The 27,990-nt window shown below is 40.2% G+C and overlaps 1 protein-coding gene across 1 annotated transcript; it reads right to left on the reverse strand.

The window, feature by feature from the left end:
- Positions 1 to 4,104: 4,104 nt before the first annotated feature.
- Positions 4,105 to 27,964, reverse strand: aimp1a (aminoacyl tRNA synthetase complex interacting multifunctional protein 1a). The gene is made up of 7 exons (XM_031752247.2): positions 27,811 to 27,964; positions 15,543 to 15,673; positions 14,779 to 14,892; positions 12,932 to 13,099; positions 9,413 to 9,618; positions 7,996 to 8,164; positions 4,105 to 4,393 (listed from the first exon to the last, which is right to left on the reverse strand). The coding sequence occupies exons 1-7, from the start codon at positions 27,894 to 27,896 to the stop codon at positions 4,227 to 4,229; spliced, it is 1,041 nt and encodes a 346-aa protein (XP_031608107.1). The 5' UTR covers positions 27,897 to 27,964; the 3' UTR covers positions 4,105 to 4,226.
- Positions 27,965 to 27,990: the final 26 nt, after the last annotated feature.

Consider the following 27,990-nt stretch of genomic DNA (forward strand, 5'->3'; position numbering starts at 1 on the left):
CAATGTCAGCGTTGTGGGCGTTCGTTTATGCCCAGGTCTTTTAAAGTCCCTCCACATTTCAATTATACCCACACCTAGACCATGACTACATTATTGCAACACCTTGATTCTTTTCTTTTAAAGATATGCAGCTGTGCTCATGACCACTGTCCTGCTGGATGACCCAATTTGAGCCAAGCTTTAGCTAGCCTGAAATTTTACTCTAGAATACTTTTTATACTCAGCTCCCTTGGTTTCAGAACAACCCCTCCAACACCATGTTTAGTACCTGCTATGAGGTGTTTTGTGATTATATGCTGATTTTTGTCAAATATGATGCTGCACAATAATGGCTAAACACGTCTAGTTTCATCTTGTCTTTCCAAAGGACATTGTTCCAGAAGTCTTGTGGTTTTCTTTCAGATGCATCTTTGCAAACCTAAGCTGTGCTGCCATGTTCTTTTTCAGACAGATGAAGGAAACACCTGGAAACACACTCTTTTTATAATTGCACTGTCATGAAATTTAATATTTAGCATCCTAATGGAGGGATGTAGAGTCTGAGCAGTAACTCTTGGGTTATTTCTCTGAGCACTGCATTGTCTGACCTTGGGGACATTGTTTCATTATTGTGGGATTATTGTCCAAGACCTGCAAAATGCCAAAAGCTCTGCTTTTATAGAGGTGCTCAGACTTGTTGATGATCAGTTGATTGAGTGCATATAATTATCAACAACAGGTCACTAGTTAGCCTGTTATTTCCTGTGGAAGCAGTCAGGGTGTACTTTCTTTTTCTCTGTAGGTGTAGAAGTGAGCAGGGCCAGAAATCTGGACTAATTCTTAAAAAGCCCTTTTCTACTGCCTGAATGAGGTATGCTGCACTTTATACAGCATGCCTCATTCAGGCAGCAGGTTGTTTTTTTCTATGCTTACATGCTTAAAAATTGCTTTCCAATTTACTTACACATTGGAAAGCAGCTAGCATGCAGCATGCAGACTGGAGTAGCAGGGATGGACGACCTGCTACCTCCGGAACTACAGCCTCCCTCCCTCTCTAAAAGTCTGGCTACCTTCTTCATGGCAAACTGTGCCTGCCAGTGTCATCATCTAGACAGTTACATAAGCATGAGTAGTTTGTTCTTAATATATTATGTGGGTAAGATCAAGCAAGGCTACAGTAAGCAGCTACTGTACAATAGTGATTTTTTTTCTTATTAAGTTGATCCTGTTATAGACTTGCTCTATGCTGTAGACACGAGGCAACTGTTGATCCAGCAGTTCAAGAATGCATGGGAAAAAATTTTTTGCCACACAAACAATAAATTGGATCATCAGCGAACACATCATTTTTGCAAGTAAGGCTCGTAAAAAGTGCTGCTAAAATACACACACACTCTCACACTCACATTTATCAACTTGACAGAACACCATACACACCCAAAGGGTCTTGAAGTAATCAAGAAACACACAGCGCCTTTTCGATCGAATCATATATATAAATACAAATCACACGTCAAAAGCAAATCATGATTTTTATCCCAAAAGGTTTGCATTCCTCTGTAAAGACCTGTAACAATTTGACACTTTGGTGAAATAATAAATACTTGGCCACAGAAATGAGAAATATTTTCCTCATGGCCCTGTTGCCTTATGATGTAGAGAACCTCTTTGTGAAGCTTAGAACCACAAAGTTTAGAGAAAAATTACATCAGACTGGCACGAATAGTTATTGTTATCTGTCTGTTCACATAAATGAGTCCAACATAACCACATCAATAAGTTATTTGTGTGTGTTTATCCATATTCAGTGATTTCTGAAGGTGCCAGAAGAATTATTTTTCTTTGCTCAGGTCAGGTTGAGGACATTGGAAGATAAAGAATAAAACATCAACATCTACTGCTAAGGTATCACAAAGTATTTTCAGTTGGTAAGCCAACTATTTCTGATATCAACAGTTATAACTACACAACACTCCCCTCTTATTCCTGCTTATCCAGGCTTTGGTTACCCATATGCACTAAACACAGAACAATCTGGTAAACTCTAATAATGAGATATGAGAGACACATGATAATCTGTTGGAATAAACAAACTGTTTCATGAAGAAGGTGAAGATTTTGTCAGGAAATGTGCAAACATGTGCCTGAAAACAAACACGGAGAGAGTTTTCCTTCAGATTGCAACACTCCTTGCGGCTGCACAAAACCCAAATAGAACACTGTGGTTTAAGTGAGTGTACATTTTAGCAGGGGTCACTTTGTAGAGCTGTCTATGTCACCTAAACCCAAATGACAGGTTTTTCTCCTTGAGGATTTCCAAACAGTTATTTTACTTGAGGCATACAAGGGTTCTGAATGTGACAAGCAAAACCATTTATAAGCATGTGACCGCCATGCCACACTGTCTAATAGCTGAGATGTTTGCTTCAACAAAAATATATGTTCTGGATCTCCAAAAAGAAAATGTGAAGCATCTATAACTAGGTCCAGCCATTAAAGTCCATATGCTGTGAGGTACCACTCATACTGTGGTAAAATTTGCAGATTTACCTGCTGCAAAGATTACACTCTCTAAAATCCTGTGCAAGAATCCTGCTTATTTCATTTCCCAGGAAAATAGGGAAAAGGACTTCAGGATTTAAAAAAAACCCTTCAGTTAAAAATACAGTTTTTATAATTCGAACAGCTTGAACTCTCTGAGGCAGGCTTCAGGAATAGTTCTCTAGTCTTCTTAAAGGACATTCAAAGCTTTTCTTCGGATCTTGGCTGCCTTTTGTTCTGTTCTCTGTCAAGACGATCCCACACTGCTTCATTAATGTTGAGGTGCGGGCTCTGTGGAGGCCAATCCATGTCTGATGGTGTTCCACTGTGTTTTTCTATGCAGGATGCTTTTACTGCATTGGCAGTGGGATCATTGTTATGCTGAAAAATTAAGCCTCTGCTACTCAGATATTTTCAGGATGGCATTGCATGGTGGGTCAAAATCTGATGGTACTTTTCTGCATGGTATGGTACTTTTGAGAGTCCAGTGGCAGCATGCTTTATAGCACTACATCCAACACTCCATCACCATTGTGCTTCGTGATTTAAGGCTTGGGTGCAGCTGCTCGGCCACTGTTCTTGAGGTAATCTGACGGCCATGTGAACTTTGAAGGTCTCTAGCAACTGACTCTGTATAAGTCCTCAACCTCTGTGCACTTCATGGCTGAGTTGCTGTTGATCCCAGTCGCTTCCCTTATTATAGTTAAATGTCATTTTATTTTAATTTTAGGTGACTTTTTTGGCCACTGACAACAGATGAAAATTATCCCTTTACAATCAGCAGATAAACTAACTGAACTACAAACATCCCTCTACAGCATAAGTTTGTTAGCTACAGCTAAGCTCCAGGTTTATGTAATATCTTACCGTAGTTTCAGTGTGAATCATGCCGTCTCCGTTTGATTCATTGTTATGAACCCCCCCCCCCAAAAAAAAAAACCCCACTGGTATCCAGTTGTTGTTGATTTTTAATTCTTGACTCCATCACAACTCACTAACCATACAGCAAAACAAACCTTGGAAAATTGTGCTTGAAATTGAGCACATACTTTCTGGAGTGCTTGAGAATAGGACTCAGACTGTGATGGCCTGCATTAAAAACATGACAGATGTTTCTGTAGTGTGGATGGCCTTAATTACTGTTGATGTAACATTAAAGGCTCTGGTGCAGAGCTCCGTTTCTTTCGGGAAGACGGATACTTCTGGCGGAAGGTAGACTTTCAAGACGACAATAAACAAAGCACAGGGCACTGGCAACGGTGGAGCTAATAATAGTGGACCATTAGATTAAAGTGCCAGGGCTGAGAGCCATTTAGGTAGCCTCTGAAAGACGCTTAAGCAGCTGATATATGTTGAGGTTTTGCAGTATAACATCCCCATTTCCTTTCCAGCTCATTAAAATGCTCAAAACTAGTTGGAGTCCAGTTTGGTAGAGTTACATCCGCAAAATCAAAGCACAATCAAGCTAATATGTCTTGGGGGAAGACAAAACCTGGAGAATTAAACCATAAACACAACAATATTGATTACACTTTATAGACCATGACTGTGTCAAGACCTGAAAGTCAAGGGACAGACTCGTAGGACTTTTCAAAACCCTTTATTGAACATCTTCAAAGCATTTACTTCCATTTCCACCATCCATCACTGAAGATGATTGCAAAGTAAACACTGAGGGTTTTTTTTCCTCTAGCAGCTCTGTTAGTTTACTTGATTCCACTGTTGCTCATTGTTTGAGCTTTGCACACTCCTTTGCCAGCGACTTCAAACGCAGCTCCCTTGTAGGTTGCGACGCACTGGTCATCAGTGCGCAGGTCTGGCTGAACCTGCTCCCACACCTTCTTCTTGGGGTTCAGCTCTTTATCAGGTTCACCTGCAATCAAAAGAAAATATTAGACTTCATCTTTTATTTTCTGCTCATGTGAAGCACATTTTCAAAGACTACGAGTTTATGTTTTTATTGTGATGTTCCATGTCTTTGCATTAGATTTTTAGGTATCCCTTAAAACCAGATGGGTTACAGCTGTTGCAAACTGTGACCTATCTAATCATTTCTAAACATGATTTCTCATGTCAGCTTTAAAGGTTGATCCAAAACGGGGGGAAAATGTGTGAAGACCCACACTTTCTGTCAGAACCCATTATCCGGGAGCTTTATTGTATCCAAGTAAGAACATGTTGGCATCTGCACTGCTTAATGAGCACATAGAAAGTATAAAACATGGACGTAGCTTGAGGAATGATGAAGACAAATCAGAATTGGCTTAAATCTTCATCTTTTGTAAAGGCGCGCTGGCAGCAACCCTCTCTGTTTGCAAAAAACTGCCTACAGGAGTCCATAGAAAAATGGGCACTTGATTCCCTTGTTCCGTGAACTCAGAAAACATTATGGGCTAAACTGCTATTTCCATTTTTTCAAGCCCCAGTCATCCAGGAATATAGTCTGGCAAGAGATCATGTAACACTCTGAAATACTTGTGAACTCCAGCAATGCTAAATAAAGATGGATAAAGATAAAATCTTTTATTTTTCCATTTGTATGCATACACTAGGTCTGAGTACACAGAGAATCTTCTGCAGAGCTTGGAGTGAGAATAAATACAAATGCATAACCAAATATAAAACAAAGTGCACACTGAGGTAAAGTTAATTTTTTTAGGACAGAAAATGATAAGAAACAATATGTCAAATGATTATCAACGATGTGGTATGGACTGTGGTACAACTAAAATTTAAATTCTCATACATGGTTGGCGTAGGGAATACATATATTTCCCTAGCGACTGGTAATTTGTAGGTCTATTTGACTGAGTCTTAAGTTTGGTCATTATTAAAGCCAGAGAAAAAGAAGCGGTTATGCTGAGTGGCTTGTCAATCACAAGCCATTAGAAGTCAGAAAGTTACCAAATGAATCTGTGGTTTAACAATCGGATCCACCCCTCTTTCATCACGTCTCAAAACATCAAGAGAGCTACAGCATAAACGCTCAGCTTGAGGCCTTTAAATGGGACTTCACCAAGTTGCTGTGGTATAATCCATCTTTTATACTGTCTCCGATGTGGCATAATACACCAGCTGTTACTGAAAAGATGCCAGATTGGTCCCGAAGACGGCAATGATGACACGAAAACAAAACAAAACAAAGAACCTCATAATTACTTTGTTGGTTTTTTCAAATGCTATTATCATTCAGCTGACACTTTTACTGAAACATACAGAGGGTTCTGTTAATAAAGTGAGCCTACTTTTGCTAATAGAAAATACAGGGTTTCTGTGGTTGTGTATACAAATAACAAGCAAGCACATTTCTCTGAAATTATGAGGGTTCATTTATGAATATAAAAACGAGCCCTGGAGAACTTGAAACCATGAAAGTGTGAGCAACTGACCAACAATACGTAATTTCATGATTTATCCAGCTAATCCTTATTTTATGTCTACCACATGAATTGTGAATGTTTGACTTTATGTCATGTGCTATTAGAACATCCGCTTTTTGAAAAAGGCCATTTGGTCTTGTAATTCAAAACATCTAAACCGAATTTCTCAGAATCAAAATATGAATCCAAGGGAAACAATTAGGTGAGGTTCTCATTTTATGATGCCCTTGTTTTTGATGTTGCTTGGCATTTGAGGAAAATTTATAGCCGGTACTGGCTGACTTCTGTCTGGTGTTGACTTTTTCCACTCTACACAACCATTTTGGGCTACGAGGACACAAATGTGTTTCATTTCTCAGGGCAGCAATTTCTGTTGGTTTACAACCCAAGAGTGGCAACAATCAGTTTTTGATCAGAAGCGTGAAAGAGGTTTTGATGAGCCACTTGTGTACATTCTTAAGTTCAAGCAGAAGTACTGGGCCCCATTAGTTGGGGGAAATGTGAACAATTGCCAGCCATCTACCCACACCAGCAGTTAATTGTCTTCAACTGAAACTCTGCTATAGAGTTTTGATAGGAGGAAAATAAAGGACAGCTTTATTTTTCACCTTCGTTTCACTGTATTTTAAAAACTTCCCTGACTTTTTTAACAAAACGTTATTATTAAAAAAACCAAAAAAAACCAAAACACACACACAAAAAAACCTCCCAATCCCATCTTTCCCGGTTCTCCACTCCTTTTGTTTTCTCATTAACCACATTTTAGAGGATGGTTAGAACAGAACTTTTTTAATGTAACATCCATAAAAATGTTCTGGTTAAAAAGAGGACACGATGAGTAAGAACGCTTTTCAAGTGGCACAGCTGAAAGCCTGTGCGGATGCATGTGGCCTGCTGCACTTGAGGCAAGAGTTATTATAGTTCTTTATATTTTTCGTTTTTTATTTTTTCTTAGTTTTATTTATTTATTTTTCTAAAGTCTCAGATTTTTTAAAAATATTTCTTCTTTTCCATTTTGTGTAATTTTATTTCCGGAGGGTGTCTGCATGTTTCAGTTTAGTTTCAATTAAAGAAGTTCAAAACAACACAAACCCGTTTGCACTAGTCAAGCAGACAAGTGAGTTGTGGTAAACATGCACAGACTACTTTGCGATTTTAAACTCACCAAAGATGAAAAACTAAAGATGTTTCCTGTATATATTTCTTTAAATTTTTTTGTCAGTGCTCATTTGAGGTTCTCCCCCTCCCTTCGGGACGCCAGTATGTTACAGCGCTAACGCATAGAGAAAGACACCCATTCGTGTTCACATCCCATGCATGTTGCAGTATTTAGTGTCCCTTAACTCTAATACCCTTTCTTGGACCATAGACTGAGGCTGATTATACTTCATTTCAAAAAAAGTGAACTCCCAATATTGTTATTGTGAACTCCTTCATCATATTCAGCTTTGCAAATTTATTTTGTGATTTTTTTGTTTTTTGGTTTTTTTTGCCGTCTCAGGTCATATATCCTGGAAAGTGTTTGGGAAACTTCAGAGGAAAGGAACCTGACTCCTACATGGTCTTGCTGATTAGTTAATAGATAGGAAGTGGGGGTCGTGTGTTCTTTTCTCGAAACTCATTTAAATCATTTGGGCTTACAAAGGTAATTATCTGTCCAACTGACAATAAAAAAGATCACGTTACGCTGCAAGCAGGGAGTGTTGATTAGCCTGTCGAAGCAGCAGTCACAGGCCATTTAGCCACCAACAAACAGAAACAAGCGGTCTGCTAATGAGAGCTTTCAGTGGGGTCTAAAAACAAATTGTGATTGGTGTCTTCATAGTAATGAATGCTCAAACCGCCATGTTGTTTCAGGCAGTGAAAGGGTTCAGCGACACCCTTCAATTCCCAAACACAGAGGCATTTTGTGGATAGGAGACTGGGAAATTTTTTCAAACTAAAGTCAGTGACTATCACCGGTAGTCAGCGAGTGATGGAGGAGGCATCCCTAGTGCTTGCTTGTCTGGAAATAGTTTCAAGATAAAATCCTCAATTCTGTTGGATCAGCATATTCTTTTGTGCAGGTAAATTTAAGTGACGAGAGTAACCATACCTGGGAAGCCCTGGAAAGTAACTCTGTCACCCGGCACTGCTCCGCTAGGAGGATCAAGAATTTCAACCTTATCCGGCGAGCTGGCGCACATGACCATAGCCTGCGACACTACTCCTCTCATCTTGGCTGGCTTCAGGTTGCACAGCAGGACTGCCATGCGGTTCTGCATCTGCATACAAAGAGAAAGAGGAACAACAAATTATATCCAATTCCTTTGGCTAAAAAGAATTTGATTTGTTTGAGGACAGGACTGAGAATTTCATAATACATCAGAAACAATAATGCTAATTCCAATGCTCTAATTCGAAATGACTGCATCCAAGGCTTTATGGTCTCTTTGCCTCATTTCAATAACCAAAGGAAGCAAAAACCCAGGAGACCTCTGAGGTTTACCACAATTTAAAAGCAGACAAAAGACAGTTTCCCTAAAAACTAAGAAGAAGAAAAAAAAAAAAAAAAAAAAAAAAAAGGATTTTGTTGAGATGATGCATCCCAGATCTAAGAAAATTAGGCCTTTTTTTCTAAAAAATGTAGGACATCTTTTAATAAATTCAGTTCAATTCATATATATATATATATATATATATATATATATATATATATATATATATAGCACCAAATCATAACAACAGTTGCCTCAATCCGTTTTACATTATAAGGTAAAGATCCTACAATCATAAGGCCTGCTATATGAATCTAAAATCACTCATTCTGCTGTTGCACAGTTTTTTGATTCATGCCTCTGGAGTTTTAGAAAGCTGGAGAAAGTACAGAAATGTTATAAAACAGCATTTCCATAAAAGACTGGTCACTTGTAGCTGAGCTGAGAAGAGAATCCAGAGTGTGGAGAGCTAATCCGAGCAAATAAGGAGTCAAATCTGGAACACAGACCCTGAATCAAACAAAGTTTAGTACGTGAATGGCTGCAAACTGAGGTGGAGCAGTGAGGACGAGAGGCTGCAGGTCCAGTGAAGTGCACACAGAAACTTTCACTATTGTACTTCTGCAATAATAAAAAAGAGATTTTAACACATTATTTTGCTGTATCCAGCTTTGAGGTCAATTTAAAATGCAGCCGATGAGCCCGTCAGTCTGTTTCAGCGAGCGCTCTGTTTTTGAATACTTGTTTTTATTTTAGTGTAACTAATACCAACACATTATGCAAAATTAATTTGAAATTTTTCCATTATGTTCTGCTTCTAGATTAATAAGGTATTTCGACTTGTTGGGTTTTGTTGTTTGTCGTATCTTTGTTTATCTAATAAAATTCTAATAAACATTTTACTTTAGGAGCTGTAATGAAACAAATCTAAATAATTTGTAAGCAAATAAAACCCCTTCACTTTATCATAAACACATATTTTCTCTAATCTTATTTATAACAGGAAAACTTTTATCTTGTCTGAAGGAGTAATACCTGGTCCAGAGGTATGTGCTTGACCAGTCCGCTGACCACTGTTCTGGGGGCAGCCTCTCCCACATCAACCTGCTCCACATACAGACTGTCAGCGTCCGGGTGCTTCTCTGCAGTGATTATACGGCCGATACGCAGGTCCAGACGAGACACATCCACCTTGGCATCCTCTTGGCTCGGGGCAGCCTGTTTCTTCTCGGCTTTCTCTCCTGCAGAAATAAAAAAAAAAAATAAAAATAAATTCACGCTACGAGTGTACAGGAACATGGTTTAATTTAAAATGACACATTTCAGTGCCAAAAATGCTTTTAAAAGGAAAGTCAGACAGTAGCTATTCATCATGTATTAAAGGAAACATCTGCCGAAGAAACACATCTGTCACAGTTTTCATGGTATAAATGTGAATAATATTACAGGAAATATTTATTTAAAAGCATTGAGAATATTTTCAGCCAACTGGTGACTTCTCATGGAATCTTGCAGAAAACAAACCATAGCTGAAACAATATCACCAATGTACGTTTCCATTTATAGAAGGAAATTAAGTCAGACTCCACAAAGTCCACCAATGACAGGCCTCAGGGGTGGAGTGTCTGGCATGTGCCTCATGTGAACCATATAGATGAGGACAAAATTATTAGCCCCCCAATGAAATAACATTTCTAAACATAGCAGTTTTCTTTACAAAGCATAAATAATTTCTGTTTGCACACAAAAACAGAATAATTTTAGTAAAAAAAACTAAAATGACCGGTGCCGATATTATTTACTCCGCTGAAAAACAGACCATTAAACAAATACACAAAATTTTATTTATATAGCACCTTTTTAGACTGAAACACAAAGTGCTGCACATAAGACAACAAGTAATAAAAAGGTAAAACAGACAATATATTGAGCCATAGCATAACAAACTGCTGTGCAGCAATGAACTTTAACTTTGTGAAACTCAAAGCCTTCAAAATCAAGTTAAAAATGAGGGTTATCCTCCAATAATATACAGTATAAAAAAATTTAAGGTTTTTAGCTGTCATTTGATGAAACATCATGCCAAAAACAAAAGGAATTGGTTTAGGTTTACATAGAGAAAAAGGAAAAAGCATAGAAAAAAAACACCGTCTCCACACTGTGACACAACGGTGGGAATATTATGCTGTGGTGACACTTCACACGTCTGGATCTGGGAATCTTGTTAAACTGGAAGGAATCATTAAGAAAGAAGCACGTGTGAAGATTTTCAAAGAAAACCTTGAGCAGTCAGCAGCAAAACTATGTCTGGGTTGTACTTGGTCTTCCAACACGACAACAATCCAAAACAAATGTCATTCCTGGTAAAAAAAACTACCTCCAGAAGACCAAAGTGAATGGTATTAACAGGCCTGCACAAAGCCCTGGCTTGAATCTCATTGAAAAGCTGTGGGGTGAACTGAAGATCAAGGTCCATGCCAAAGGACCATCAAATCTGGAGGAGTTTAAGAGATTCGGCAAAGAAGAATGGGCTGGCACTGCTCAGGAGACGTGTGTGAGACTAGTTTAAAACTACAACAGACAACTGCAGGCTGAAATCATTTTGTTTCCTTGTGCAAAGTAAAATAATGTAAGCATCCAAAATAAAACTAAGATGTTTGGAGAAGCTGTGTTGCAAATTCTTTTACTTGGGAAATAATTTTGGTGAGGGGATATTTTTCACATATTCGCAGGATTACAGAGGACATATTTCGACCTACTGACAATATCAATACCCAAGTTTGGTTTAAGAAAAGTGCCACTGAATGCTACTCTCTAGAGGTCAAGCAGCTTTCCTTCACCGTGCTGTGATGAAATCATCTCAGTCTTCTATCATTCCTCAAAGGCCAAAATAGCTCTAAAGTATAGAAATTGCAACCTGCATTTAATTTTAATTTATCGCTTTTACGCCAAGTTATTGTTTCTCTACTGTGATGACAGGACAGTCCCGTAACATTACTTAAACGCCTTTGAAGCTGCACATGTGCTTTTATAGTTTAGCTAGTGATAACTGTTTGAATGAAGTAAAGACCAAGTCACCATTTTTATGAACAGTTCTGAGGTCTGGATGTGAGAAAAGCCAGAAGCTCCAATGAATTTGTCAGTGTCTTTTTAAATAGTAACCTCATGAACACACCCAGAGCTGACTCTTGCCTGTGTGTATGCTGCAGCCCTCGCAATTAGGTCAAACAGGATTTCCTGAAAGAGGAATAAATATTTGTTTTACTGCTAATTAATCCAGGTTTATGGCACGGATTTTCTTGTTTTGTACTGTAAACTTGTCATAAATGTAAAACGGTTTAACTTCATAATAAAGTACACAAATGACGCACATCCATGAAACATTAATATTAAATTACGCTCAAATTAAATCCAATTAGCTGTGACATTGCACAAAGATGTCTTGTCATATATGTGGTTTACAAATTCCAAACAAATCAAACTTCATTGGATATTGTCCTGCGGAGCCTGAAATCTTGGATCCATTAACAGGCTGTGGCTATGAGGCAGCCATGGAACAGGTGGTAGAGTGGGTTGTCCACTAATGGGAGTGATCCCAGACCCAACTACATAATAAAAGTCCTTGGACAAGTTGGTTTTCATCCAATTGTACCTGATGTGTCCGTGTGTGCGTGAATGGGCCAGTAAGGAACATACTGTAAAGTGCTTTGCGGAACCATTAAGGATTAAAAACAGACCACATGTGCAGACAATTCTCATTTTCCCTTGATATTAGACATTTACATAGAGAAAGATGTTTGTTACCAGTTTTGCCTCGTAGCCACAAGGTCCTAGTTTCAAATCCCACCTGAGGCCTTTCTATGTGGTGTTTTTATGTTCTACCTCTGCTTGCGTGGGTTCTCTCTAGATACTCCAGCTTCCTCCCACGGTCCAAAAACTTATGCATGGCATAAGGTTAATTTGTAATTACAAATTGGCCATAGATTTGAATATGAGGGTGAACAACATGAGGGTCTTTTCTATGATCAGCCTTTCTATGTTAGCCCTGAGATAGACTAGTGATGTGTGCAGATGTACCTGGCTTTTCGCCCTATGCCAGCTGGTATAGGTTCCAGCCCCTGAATTAGACACGTGAAAGAAAATGGATGGATGGTGAAGAGGTGCAAGACCCCCTATAGAGAACTAAGCAGTTATCAGTGACAGCAAATGCCGCACTGATTAAGTCAGACTGAGTATGAATGGAGAAGCTAGGGTGGAGGTGGGCTGCAAAGCAGCTTGCAGATGTCCAGCAACTGCAGATGAGCTAAAGCAACTTAAAGTTAAGGCAGCTTGGCATCTGCTGATCTGCCAGGATTGCGGTTGAGCTTGGCTTCATGGTCTGCCTAAACTGTATGTAAACAAATGACCAAAATGAAAATAGATACAAGACATAAATACCACCATGTGGAAGATCTGAAAAAGTTGAACAGCTTCGATTATGATTTCAGAACATATGAAAACATCAGTGGATTCATAAGAACACCTCATCATGTAACAGGTTTTTTTTCCTTTTACCTTTTTTCTCAGGCTTCTTCTTTTTAGCCTCATCTTTAGGAGAGATGTCCTTGACGGCAGCAACAGAGGGTGCTGAACCAGAAGGTGCTGGACCAGAGGGTTTAGGAGGAGTGGGCTTTGAATTGCACTCGACAGTGGTGGCACTTGATGGCATGGGAACATCAAGCACTACAGAAAGAACAGATGCAAAATATTAGTAAAACGTATGTGATTAATAATTGACTAATTTTTTCTGTGGCTGATATCATCTGAACGCACTCCATGTTTCTCAAATCAGATGTGAATGAATTAACGAACACAAAGCTGCACTGGAACAAAATGGAGAAAATTCAAATTTCACATACACAACTTCTTAGTTGACCCTTTTCATGCACAGAGCTGGTTGCATCAACATAATATGATGAAATGATATAGGGGGGTGCTTTATTTACACACCCAGTGGGAGGATTGCTCTCCTGATGCAAACTGTTTTGATGGGAAAATCACAGTGTCCAAGTTGATGGAAACAAGGAAAAGGAACCATAAAGCAGGGAACAATGTCCGACAATAACTCTGTAGGAACAAGTAACCCCTCATTTCAGGCGCCTGATGTTTGAATTCCTACAAAATCCAGTGTCTATGTCTGACAAACATCGGTCTGCAGGCACACCACCGTCACCATAATGCTTTTAATTACCTTAATTCTATGTTGGGACCTGAGATCAGGACCTTTCCGGTTTACCTTGGAATTACAGGCAACAACCTCTAAAACTCTTAACATTCCCATTAAGTTTCCTCTCGAGGTTTTTTCCACATTTAAACCAATTTTTCCATTCTCTATCAAAATATTACATAAGATACAGTCACTGAGTGAAAAAATGAAAAAATGTATGCGTGCTGACCAGAAATGCAACCATTCAAACGATATAATTCACATTTCATGATAAATTTTAGAAATCTGGTTTTCAGGCTGACATTTATTTTTCTGCAATATGCAGAGTTTCTCATCAAAATCCTTCTTCACATGAGCATTTTCAATCAATGCCTATGCCCAGTTTTCCAGTTATCTAAAAAAAACGATCTGCATCTTCATCAGGATTGAACACGTTCTTCCTTTGGTCATTCCTAACTTCTTCACCGAGCTTAATTAAACGTAGCTTGGTAGATTTTGTGTAATCTCGTTGACAGAACAAAACAAACAGACAAAAAGGCACTGAAAACATACCTCCCCTACAGGCAGATATCCAAAGCGGAGGAATTTCTTTGACTTTCAAAAACCTTTATATTTATCCATGTTTTGATTGAGCCATTTTGAGTCACCTTAAAGCCATCGACAAGAAACCCCAAAACTAAACATCACAATCATATATACTGTGTGGAAAAACATTGTCTAGAGTTTATTGGAACACATTCCTTCGACACTCCAAAACATATCCAGCTTTTTGAGCAAGGATAAATTACTTATTTCTTCCAGCCCTCTTTTATTCCTGCATCTTCTTTCTGGAAAGCATTAAATGGCCTCAGCTGTTTACCTCTCAATGTCAATATATGTCATAAGTGCAATAGTTGGCACACATGTTATTCCCACAATGTAACGGGGAATTTTTGAACCAGTATGGTTATTTTATAACCCCCCCAAAAATGAGCTGGTTATAATAGGTTAAGGCGAGAATGCACAAGATGTTATCATTGATAGCACAAACCAAACAAACGCTCTAATGAGCAACAACTAACATCAAATGGTCCTCAGGCGGGTGCGCACAACTGCTTCAAAAACTAGATATAAAGGATAACAACATCAAGGTCTTTTTGAAGACAAACATTTAATCTGTGATGGAAGCCTTGCCGGGAACAAAAAGTCAACATACCTCCTCTTCTCTTTTCTTTCTCCAGCAGCTGCTTTTTAAGTTCCTCTATGTCGTTCTTTAATTTGGCATTTTCCACCATCAGTTTCTTCTCCTCTCTGACGCTGGCCTGGAGAACTGCAGTAAGGCAAATTCTTGTTACTAGTCAGCACACAATTGAATGTAAAATCCCCACAAAATTAACATAGAGTTTCAGTTTTGAGACTGTACATTTATGGCAAACCTTATAAATAAATGCAGCACCTATGAGTTAACAGAAGAGAAAAAAATGTAAATGCTCATTCGACGTTTCTTGTAAACATCTGCTTTTTCCCCCCAAAAACTTTGTTTATTTCATGAGAATAACAAAGGAGAAATAAAAAACCAGAAACGCAACATTTTATTATTTATTACAGGTTAATGGCACTGGAGTGGCATGTATAGGGACTTTTTGCATGCAACCAATCTAAAAAAAATTAGAAAATCAAACAAACTTCATTATAAACCAGTATGCAATAATTTACCACCCCAAAGACTGGTATTTGCATTTAGGCATAGCAGTGCCCAATGTTTTTGTTTGCCCAGAACATCAGTGTTGGAGAGGCTAAATGTGGAAATATATTTCCCTAAAAAGCTGAAACTATTTAAAAGTTTGTTTGTTTTTTTATTGCAAGTAAGTGGTGATATAAACGACAAAAACTGAATGTAAAAGAAACATAAACATAAATCCCTACATACTTAAGGTAAATGACAAATTTTTTATACAAAAGTGTATAAGCTTGTCTTACCTGCTTTCTCCTTCAGTAGCTGGACTTGCTGTTTGAGGTACTCAATGAGCTGATCGGCCTCAGCTGCCCGCTGCTCCAGCCTTAACAAAGGGTTGTGACTCGACATTTTGATCAATGAGCGGGCTAAAAACCTAAAACAAAACCAAACCAAAACAACAAGCACACAGTCAAAAACACAAATGCAATATGAAGACTTCTGGTGAATACTGAAGGCAGCCAGCATCCTGAGATTGCTGTAATCCAAATATTATACATGTTAGCTCTGCAGGAAGTGTTCAATAAACGGTTTTTATATTGCACTTTCTACTCTGAGCACTCAAAGGACTTTATACAACATGCCTCATTTACCCATTCACACCAATTCATACAAGCAATTTTTTTCTATGCTTTTTCTACCCAAGTGTTTTCACACACATTCAGACTGCGTGGGACACTGATGAGCAACTTGGGGTCAAGTACCTCAACTTTTTGGCTATTTCTTTATTTTTTAAGGGGTTGCTACAACAGCTGGATCCACAAATTTGATGTGGCCCAGATTTTATGTCGGATGCCCTTCCTGAGTCAACCCTCCCTTTTATCCAGGCTTGGAACCAACGCTGTGAGTACACTAGCTTGTGACACCCCGAGGCTGGGTTTCTGCCTCCTTCTGGTCTAAAATCAGGGGTCTTTTGCATGTTAGGCAAATGTGCTAACCACTCCAACATTGAGCCACTAACTTGTATAGTGTGAACAAAGTAAGAATACAGGTATATCAGGGTGTACTCACAACACTGTGACTGAGCACATTTGACTCCTAAATTCCAGTTTGTTTGACAAGTGTAACTTGGCCCTGAGACGCATACAGTGTTACTGCTAGCCAAACCCATAAGGATAGGACAGGACAGCGTGTCAGTACTTCCAAAAACTGCTTTAATTAGGCCGCAAAATGTCATAAAATAATGAATCTCATTGCGTTGTGCAAGTGCAAATCTCAAAGGCATAAATGTATGAAAGAGGGAAGAGTTTGCACACCTATAGTTCGTTTACTCTGCTCTCAATCAGTTGATACATTCGTAAACTTAACTGTTTTAAGTGCCTTGGTTTCTTTTCACATAGAACAAACTGCAAGTAAACTCAAAGAAAATCAATTTTCCTGCATTTCTAGAAACCATGTAAGAATGTTCAGCCCACTTATTGACCACACTGGGACAGGACAAAAAAACTTTAATTGTATAGCACTTTTCAAAACAAAGAATTACAAATTGCTTCACAGCTTGAATAACAGCCACACATTAAAGATAACTGTACATGTTCAAACATACAGACATGCAGACACATAACCATACGGTTCCAACATACACACTTCCATACATGCAAAAATTAGCAAATTGTGGCCAAAAATAAGGGGAAAATATGAAGGGAAAGCGAAACTAAAAATCTGCTTTAAAACAGATCACAGACTCAGCCAACTTGATAGGCTGTGGAAGACCAGAATTTGGGTGGCATAACTTAAAAATTACAAAAGCCTCTTGTTTTAAAATTAGAATGTGGGACAGTTTGGAGACTCTGGTTAGAGGGTTGGAAAGGTCAGCACAAGTGATACGATCTCAGAAGCTCTGGCACATAAGCGGTTTATGGTACTTTGCTGCATCACCCAATGGTTAATGGACTGATTCTTACATAGCACACACTCCAAGTGCTTTACACGACATGTCTCATTTACCCATTCAGGAACACATTCATATACATTTAAACGCCAATGAATGCATCGTACAACTTGGGGTTCAGCATCTTGCCCAAGAAAACTCTGGGCAAACTGGAGCAGCCAGAGATTGAACCATCAACCTTGCAATAAGTAAATGACCTGCTCCAACTCCTGAGTCACAGCTACCCCAAATGCAAAGCATACATGGCTATGGAAAGGCGTTTAGGCTGAAGTCTGTAACATACAGCTGGTAGCTGGTTTGGCTCAAGGTTGAATCCCAATCTCACCATAAATGAACCACTCTGGAGTTTGTTTGGAACTGAACTAAGACCACTTTGCCCAAAAAGTCTGGGGATATTGCTTTGGTCCGACTGCAAATATAGAGTGCACCTTAGAAAAAACGAACTGCATAAAGGAGAAAAACAAACCAGAGCTCGATTTAAAGGTATTGAACAGGATGAGTATGAAAACAAATGAAGATAAACTGAAGTGCAATCAGGCACAAATTAATGGCAAATATAGCACAAGCCAGTATTGGAGTGGTACAAGGGGACATTGATGCTCAGGCAGGGAGCAAATCAACAGTGTCTAGTGTGAGTACACCCTTAAAGTAGTAGTAGTACCATGCTAAACATCAACAAAGACCTGTTTGAATTACTGGTTTGCTTTCCAGTACAACTTTACCGCAAACTACAGCTTCCAAAATGACCACAGAGTTAAGTCAACAGGTCTCAGACAGTCTCAACAAAAACAGAACATTGCAATTTCAAAGGTGGTTTGTGCCGCAGATCTTTTGCGCAGGACAAAAGGGCACTCCATTGTACTTTCTGTGTAATGTATCATAATATAATGCTGTGGCAGAGTTAGAACATGTTTATTAATAATTATAAATAATGCATAAATCTTACATAATGTGCTGATTGCCTGATAGGAATATGTCAAAAAGAACAATCACTTTCACATGTTTTCTATAAAGTACAGCATCAGTGAGTATAAACCAAGTCCTAATGTGATTTTGATGGGCTTTTTACTCTGTTGTCTAGAGTGACAGTCTTTGAGCTCTATCCACAAGGTATGCTGACCGAGAGAGAGGAACAAGTAATAAATACTTGACACGTTCCAAGCCAGACTGGATAAAATGATACTAAGCTTGTTTATCCTAATGTTCCTTTATAATGTTGCACTTGGCAAATTACTTCTTGAAGAAAGAGGAAAAGAAGGATTTTTACAAGGCTGAGGCATGAAGAAGAAAACGTCTTACACATATTACAGGGAGGCACTGGAAAACAACAGCTGGCCCAAGATGAAAACAAAATGTTGGGGGATGAGGAAATTAGAAACACTAAAAAGCTGGAGTTGATAAAATCAAGGATCAAAGCATTGTTTTTTTGAGAAACTGAATTGATTTAAACAGGACCAGTGGTAGAGTAATAACAAGAGCGACAAAAAGGCTGATCTCATTTGGATAACCTCTGGAAATGTATCCTGAGGCCGAGGTACCGCATGCAGGATCAAGGCGGTGGAGCGACGGATATTACGCTGAAATGCGTTATCGATTTAAAAAAAAGAAAAAGAAAGTGAAGTGAGCTATTACCTGCAACGCAGTCTTATATATCCACCTGACCTAATTAGAAAAGCTTCAATTCTTCTTCTGTTTGGCAAATGCATGTATTTAACAAGTTACAAGCACTTCCAGCTACGTGCACTTGTATCTTAATAAAGATGTACATATTGCTTGTAGACCCACTCTTAAATGAAAATATCAAAGCTATAACTGCACAGACACAGGCAGCACAGGTGGTTTTAAACACATATGTAAATCTATCATTTAACCACCATTTTTCTGTGGTATGGTGTTGGTGTGTGAGCACACCAGTCTGGATACAAGCGTTTCCTCTTTTCATGGTTCGTTCCCACAGTTGAAATTGACTGTGGGAGGATATTTCCTTACCTGTCTGCCAACCTGAACATCGTGATTAAAAGCAGAGTGCAGTGTGCCAGCACCATCTGAAGGCACTGGAAGGCCCTACAGATTTTAATTTAAAAGACACCATGAAGATGTATAACTCTTTAGCACCAGATGCAGCTACTGGTTATGAAGACCCATGCAATCATCTTCCTTATATTTGCCCAAAATGGTCATTTCTATGTACTTTTTAACACAAAAAAATCTCTGAAATAATTTTATTGTGAGAGAAAAAAAAGTAAGTTTGCAATGAATGGTGCTCAGAAGAAGAGATCAACTGAAAGCATGGCAATACAGAAATACTAAGGCTTTCCACTATTATCAATCATTGGATATTATATCAGATTATGCATTTTCAAATATAAATTCTGTCAAAAGCATTACATCTTACGAGATAATTAATCAGTCAGTCTTTTTTAATTAACTGATTACATAAAGAAAATTAAAATTCTTTGTATTCTCTCACACTATTGGTTTTTAATCAATGCAGATCCATTGGTCCCCATTTACTAACAATGGATACTCAAAAATCTGTACATAAATCATTTGTACGAGTGTTTATGTTAATTTCATTATTTCCCTGCGAATGTGATATGAATCTATTTGGGTACAATGTCAATCAGTCAGTACATGTACTATGTTTACTTTCTTGGTATTAAGCCACATATGATATTGTGTTCTTGTAGTACTAGTCTTTTTTATATCATATTTGATGCCCAAACTTTTTCTCACTTGAGCCACAGTGAGTGTTGCAATATTCAGAAGCTCCATTATTTCAGCCTGAGTTTCTTAAGTCTGACTTTTTCCTGCTTTCCTGCCTTATAGGTGCAGGTTTCTATCTTGCAATATCATGACCAGTTTCTCCACTATACCTGGAGGCAAACAACTTTCCTTATATAGAGTAATGGACTGGACTTTCTTCGCACGCACAACATCCCAGATCACATAGCGAGACCACCGGGCTCCCCGTGGATTGTTATCGGGACTAGGCGGAGGCGCAGACGGAGGGAGAGGAAGCAAAAGCGGGGCCGTAGGTCCGGCATTATGCTGAGGCTAAAAAACAAACCACACAAGCCACCTTTGCCGAGCCTCTATCTCTCCAACGCCAGATCCCTCGTGCAAAAAACGGATGACCTGGAATTACAACTAGTGGGAAATCGCTATGTTCGAGACTGCTGTGCCTTGATTATCACTGAAACCTGGCTTCACCCGGGAATACCCGATGCTAGCGTTCAGCTAGCAGGCCGCACTCTGCTCCGCTGGGACAGGACAAAGGACTCCGGTAAGAGCAGGGGGGGAGGACTCTGTATTTACGTGCATGAAAGCTGGTGCAACAACGGGACAATTATAAACAGTCACTGCTCCCCGAACCTCGAGTACATGTCGGTAAGATGCCGGCCTTTTTTTCTACCGAGAGAGCTAACAGTAGTGATCATCACGGCTGTGTACATTCCACCCGATGCCAACGTAAACACGGCGCTCTCTATCCTGCTGAACACCATTAACGAACAGCAGCGGGCCCATCCGGATGGTGTTCACATTATTGCAGGTGACTTTAATAAGGCCAACATAAAGACTGTACTCCCAAAGTTCTACCAGCATGTCAAATGTCCCACCAGAGGAGAAAACACTCTAGATCATGTTTACTCCAACATCAAGAATGCATATAGAGCCATACCCTCCCCACCTCGGTCAGTCCGACCATCTTTCCCTCCTGCTCTCCCCAGCCTACACCCCCCTCAGGCGCAGTGCCAGGCCCACCACAAGGACTGTTACAACCTGGCCGGAAAAATTCTCTCCACAAACTACAAGACTGCTTCACAGAGACAGACTGGGACATATTTGAACACCAGGACCTAGAAACTTTCACAGGATCAGTACTGGACTACATCAAGTTCTGTACTGCAAATGTGACAGTGGACAAAAGCATTCGGGTTTTCCCAAATCAAAAACCCTGGATGACCAGCGAGGTCCGCTCACTCCTCAAAGCCCGTGATGCTGCCTTCAGGTCAGGTGACAGAGCTCTGTACAGGGCTGCTCGAGCTGACCTGAAAAGGGGGATTAAAAAAGCCAAGTCAGACCACAAAAGGAACATCGAGTCCCACCTGTCCAGCAACAACACATGGGAGGTGTGGCAGGGAATGCAAGACATCATCAACCACAGAGGCAGCACTGCGAAAACAGAGAATTCGAGTGTGCAGCTGGCAGAGGAAATAAACAGCTTCTTCGCCCGCTTTGAAACACCACAACAGCAACACTCATCTGCTTCAGCCCTGCTCCCATCCTCATCCTCACCTGGTTCCTGTGCCGCTCCACTCACTGTAACGGAGCACGATGTCAGACGTGTGCTCCTAGCAGTGAACCCCAGAAAGGCGGCCGGTCCAGACGGAGTACCTGGCAAGGTACTTAGAGCATTCGCACACCAGCTCACCCTCATCTTCACCAGACTCTTCAACCTATCACTGGATCAGGCAGCCATCCCATCCTGTCTAAAATCAGCCACAATCATCCCAGTGCCAAGAAGTCTCCCATCACCAGCCTGAATGATTACCGCCTGTGTGGCCCTCACACCGGTAATCATGAAATGCTTTGAGAGACTAGTCCTTCAACACATCAAGGATTACCTCCCCCCAGAATTCGACCCCCACCAGTTTGCATACCGTGCAAACAGATCCACAGAAGACGCCATCGCCACAGCCCTCCACGCTGTGCTGAGTCACCTAGAGCAGCGGCAGAGCTACGTCCGAATGCTCTTTGTGGACTACAGCTCAGCCTTTAATACTATCATCCCGGACATCCTCATCAACAAACTGGTCAATCTTGGCCTCCTCCTCTCACATGTGCCTGGATAAAGGATTTCCTCACAAACCGCCCCAGACTGTGAGACTCGGCCCTCATCTCTCCTCCACTGCACACTGAGCACCGGCTCCCCACAGGGCTGTGTGCTGAGCCCCTCCTGTATTCTCTCTACACCCACGACTGCAGTCCGCCCACAACAACACTCTCATCATCAAGTTTGCTGATGACACCACGGTAGTCGGACTCATCTCGAAGGGAGACGAGGCAGAGTACAGAGAGGAAGTCCTGAAGTTGGCAGCATGGTGTTCAGAAAACAACCTGGCACTGAACACCAAGAAAACCAAAGAGCTCATTGTTGACTTCAGGAGACACAGCACTGACTTGGCCCCCTCTACATCAACGGGAGTGTGTGGAGAGGGTCCACACCTTCCGGTTCCTTGGTGTCCTCATCTCTGCTGACATCTCCTGGACGGAACACATCTCAGCGGTCATCAAGAAGGCCCAACAGCGGCTGCACTTCCTGAGAGTCCTCAGGAAGTACAAGCTGAACTCCAACCTGCTGCTGACCTTCTACCGCTCGTCCATTGAGAGCCTGCTAACCTACTGCATCACGGTATGGTACGCAGCTGCACCAAGGCGGATAGAGTGAGGCTTCAGAGTGTGGTCAAGACAGCACAAAAGATCATCGGCTGCCCTCTCCCTCCCTGATGGACATTTATTCCTCCCGCTGCCTCAGCAGAGCAGCAAACATCATCAAGGACAGCTCCCACCCTGGCTTCAACATGTTCAGCCTGCTTCCCTCAGGGAAGCGCTACAGGTGCATCAACACTAAAACCCACAGACTCAAAAACAGTTTCTTCCCCAAAGCGATAACCACCCTGAACTCACACATGCACCGATAACACAGCCCCCACTTCCCACTTCCTCTATGGACCACCACTATTTATACCAATTCTATGTGCAATAACTCAACTGTACATACATAACACTATTTTTTACATATTGTTTACGGTTTGTAATTGTACATTTTATATATATATATATATATATATATATATATATATATATATATATATATATATATATATATATATATATATATATATATATATACATACACACATCTTCTTCCCTATGTTAATACTGTCCATATGTATATAGTGCTGCAGAACTGTACCCCCCAAACATGTTTACACTGAGTAGGAGATGCTCAGTATCTCATTGTACAGCTGTATAATGACAATAAAGGCATTCTATTCTATTCTATTCTAATGGAGGCGTGGCAGATGGCAGAAATGGCAGAAAAGTTTGAAGATATACTTCTGCACCACTAGAAACATGCTGGCGCAGAACTGCTTCTCTGGACACTGACAGTCACGTTGTTAGAAAAGATATAATGGAGCTTATCTATATAGTGTGAGTGCATCATGTTCCCTGGTATCATCTGATTAGGCTGTATTTCCACCATGGATGTATTAAGTTGAACAGGCCTGGGCGATAAAATGATAAAAATAGAAAATTGTGAAATAACTTTTCTCAATAGCAATATGGGACATTGTCAATAAATAGTCAACAGAACTCATTCTATAATTTGACAGACAACACAAAAAGCCAATGCCAGTGAGAACAGCAATCGTGTGGCTGGAATAGAGTTAGAGCGATGTCGTATTAGGAGAAGCTCCTCGCAGCAGCACATGTACTAATGTTTAGGCTACTGGAGTCATGCACACCAGTATGTAGGGAGTGTGAAAAGGAAATTATGGTCCAGCAGTGCTACTACGTTGGCAGTCCGTGTGCAGCTACCGGCTGTCCATTTACCTGCAGAGAGCATCAGTTGTCAAATAGTGCAGTGTCAAAAATATGTGGTATAACTGGTCTATAGCATACTCTTATTCATGTTGTCGGTCCTTCAGCCAGAGCTGAAAAGAAACGGACTGTTAAAGACAATGAAAAGTGTCCACTCCAGCCCTAACACTCCAGCCACTGTCTTTAGTTTTTGTGCAATCGTAGACAGTGTCACTCCCTCGCCTGTTCCTGTAGACTTGTCAGCCACTCAACATTCAATCGACGACACTGGAGCACATTTGCATTGGTTGAAAACCCTTCTCTACTGGCTTTCCGTAGGAAAATATGTACACAAACGGACATAATCGCAGCACCATAAATTAAGCATGAGAGAGATAACGTTAAGGAAAACTTGAGTGATAACCCAATGGACACTGCCAGAGGTTCAAAGGAAAACGACATGGCTAAAACGTCAGAGTAACTTGATAGTGTGGAGATATTTTGGCCATTAAAAGTCTGACAAAGAAGCAGAACTGGGTGCACTGCAAACTGTGTCAAAACCATGCTTCCACAAAGGCAGATAACACCATGACAAGACATTATGTCAGTAAGAATATTTAAAAACATCGGATTTAAGCAGCTAACTGACCCGTTCAACATCCAACTTCATGGACATAACATCTCTCTCAAGCAGCACTTTCCAAGCTGTACATAGAGTGTAGAGCAGGGGTCGGCAACCCTCGGCACGCGTGCCACAGCTGGCACGCGAAGGGTTAACTGATGGCATGACCAATGCTGGACTGGCCATCGGGCATTTGCTCGGTGGCCCGGTGACTTTTTTTTCCCTTTGTAACGGTATAAACAATGAAAGGTGGTGGTTTGTCCAGATGCTGGTCGGTGTGTAAAAATAACTCAGTTGTGTGGTGGTGGCTATGGCGGCGCTTCCTCAGATTCAGTAAAATTAGCAAGTGGTGGAGGCCAGCAGGTGGATGAGAGAAAAGGGAGGCAGGAGGAGGAGAGACCCGAGGCGGCCGAGTGTCAGGTGAACTGAACTTCAGGTAAGAAGTTATGACTGCAGTCTATCTGGGTCAGATACAAACCAAGTTTAGGTGGAGTTTATTTTTGTTGTGCTGACTTTTTACAGTCAGTTACAATAACTCGTACTGCATGCTAGCTAGCATGACGGAGTTTCTATACAGCTGGGTGGGTGCTTTGATGTTAGTGATACCATAGTGAACTGTATTTTATTCATAAGGTTAGTTAGTAGAGTTGCCTGTAAAAAGACGGAATCGTCCCTCATTCAGAGAAAATATTACGCGTTTCGTATTAAGCTGAAAAGGAACACAGTTTGTCCTGTACTTTAGCTAAAATGAAAAAAAGACAACGCTGGATTTATTCTGTCGTTACGCTGTCAGCTGCCTCTTCTTCTCTCATTCTCTCCCCCCTCCCTCTCCTGTTGCTACTTCAATCATGAAACGATCAGTGATCAGCTGATCGGCTTTTCTCTTGTGTTTGTTTATTTGCGCCAGAAAGAGGAAACCAGCGGATGTCGCGCTAAACAACAGCAGCACGTTTAAGCTTGATCAGCTGTTGTTAGAATTTATTTAATATTACTTTCTAGTATCAGATGATGTTTGCTGGAGCCACAGCTGTAAAGCTGCTGGTCATGATGGTTTGTATATCTGGTGAGAGGGAAACATGAAGATGAAACCAGGAGATGTCCTTACTGAATCATCAGAGCTGAACAGGTGATGGAGAAACAGGTTTACGTTTTAGGTGACCAGGATCTGTTTCTAAGTAGCTGACAGCTGGTAACTGTGCAGGGGCGGGTCTAGCAAAGTTTTGCCAGGGGGCCAGGTAGGGCATTAACAGGGAAAGGGGGGCACAAAGAAATACTTTCTTATTCTCATTTAAAATGTCTGGCTGTTATTAAATAATTATCTGAAGCTTACAACCAAAGTTTTTATCTGACATAAAATGTATAGAAATCATATATATAACATTGAAGTAGCTGGAATCCACAGCTGTGCGTGTTCATGGAGCTTGCATTGTCACCTGCTGGACATCACTACCTGACAAGTTTAACTGTCTTCAGAACATTGCAGAGGCCTTACTGACAGCATTTGGCTCTACATATCTGTGTGAGCAGATTTTCTGTCACGAGTGTCCTCAGGTAGCCGTCTGAATGCTGGACACTCTGAGACCTGTGTCTCTGAGTGGGAGACCAGAGATCACATTAACATGTGTATCTCTGTATTAACAAACATACCATATTGGCCCAGTTTATTTTTCTTATCATTGTTGTGAGGAGACCATAAATAGCATTTGTATTTTCTGTATTTGCTGTAATGGAGTTCTTGTTATGGAACTTTTTTTTGTTTTTGTTTCAAAATAGCTGATAACTATTCGCTGATAGCTGCCAACATCTGCGAACAAATATACTTTTATAAAGTTGTTCTATATAGTGTGTAACTGTTAATATAGAGCGTTATTAAATTTATTGCTAATGCAATCATATGGCACACTGACTTCTGAGGAAATTTTAAATGGCACTCGCCATCAGAAAGGTTGCCTACCCCTGGTGTAGAGAGACAGCTGTGTCATACTTCACTACCACATCAAATTTGTAGTCAAGTCGCACATCTGATCCATGCATGAGCTTCATTTCCCACTTCATTAGGACACTACTGCATTTCTTTGTGGGAGACTAGGTGGACTACAACAGAGTGAATATGTCTATTTTTTATGTTCTCTTTTGTTTATATTTAAAAGTTTGTTAAATTTCACATATTTATACATTAATATACAACTGATATGAAAAAATGATTGTCATAAGATATGTTTCTGTATCATACAGCCCTAAATGAGAACTGGATACCGGACACAACACCGTTCATGGTTCTTCAATTTGAATAAAAGTTGCTCAGTGATCCAAAAAGGCATCCAAGCTTCCTCCATGAGGTACCCAGATGTTCTCCACATTTCTGGAATTTTGGCTCAGAGCATGCGCGTTAGGGTCCCACTGAGCTGAGCACGTAACAAAGATTTCTGCCAGCTTAATTCCCAGTGGCTAGACCCAGAAACAAATGAATATGAATAATAACAGAAAACATATGGGTGTTCTAGACTTTCCCATTCTTAATTGACTAAATGGCTTAAATTCTGGGGAAAATGTGCCTTTGGGCCATCGTACATCAGGTGATAAATGTATTTGTTGTAATAACCCGCTTTCACGACTACAACAATTTGTTAAATTTGCCCTCAAGAACATTCACAGATGCACATTTTAAGCCTTTCACATACAAAAAAGTATGCATGAAAGTATGTGAACAATGACAGTTATCCTGCAGCAGTTGTCTAAGCATGGGTATGATAAAGACCGGCAGACTGTGATAGGCTAAGAGTAATTTTAGCTCACATTATGAAATACTCAAGAATTACAAAACCAATCAAAATCAAGACCACATTGTAACATGATCATAAACTAGTCCTGTATTGCTTTGGTTTTGTTACTATTAATATGCTACAAAAAAAGATCTGAATTTCAGAAGTCCCATATGTCTCAGATGTCCCATACATTTTTCTTATTGTGAAGATTTGTTTTATCTCCCTCTGTATCAATTCAAACCTTTTGATTTTCAGTTCACTCACTTTAAGAAAAAGGTTAAATGAATAATGACAGTGAAACCATGGCTGCCGTGTTAGAACAGTAAAGATCACCAGTATCACAACAAAATGAAAATGTTACAACACTTTGGTGTGTTTACTCCTACATTTGGATTAACTGTGTATTCGGGATAGCTCACTATTGTGCACTCAACATGAGCTAACGTTGCATCAGTTAGAAGTAAGCTACAGTACTAGCCGGTTGAGCTCCAGTTTTCTCGACCAACGTGGGAATAAACTCCACTTTAAGCTAGCTCTCGTGTAGCTAAGCTACTTAGTATAAGCGCGGGTTAGACGCCATTGACAATAAAAATACAACAATGGTGGGTTGAAACAGAAAATATAACACAGAGCCTTTTTAAACTTACATGAACTCTGAGCGGCAGCAAACCCAGCACGTTTTCAGCTGGGGAGCTTGACAGCTGCTATCGGTCCTTGCTAACGGAGCTAGCATACAGGCAGGCACAGACTCGCCAGTTCAGGCCCCACTGTGTAGATCGCAGCAGCATACGGATAGGAAGCAGTTGCAGTTAGCCGTTTGCTTTCGC

The sequence above is a fragment of the Oreochromis aureus genome, linkage group 6 (genome assembly GCF_013358895.1).
Source record: "Oreochromis aureus strain Israel breed Guangdong linkage group 6, ZZ_aureus, whole genome shotgun sequence".
Lineage (NCBI taxonomy): Eukaryota > Metazoa > Chordata > Actinopteri > Cichliformes > Cichlidae > Oreochromis > Oreochromis aureus.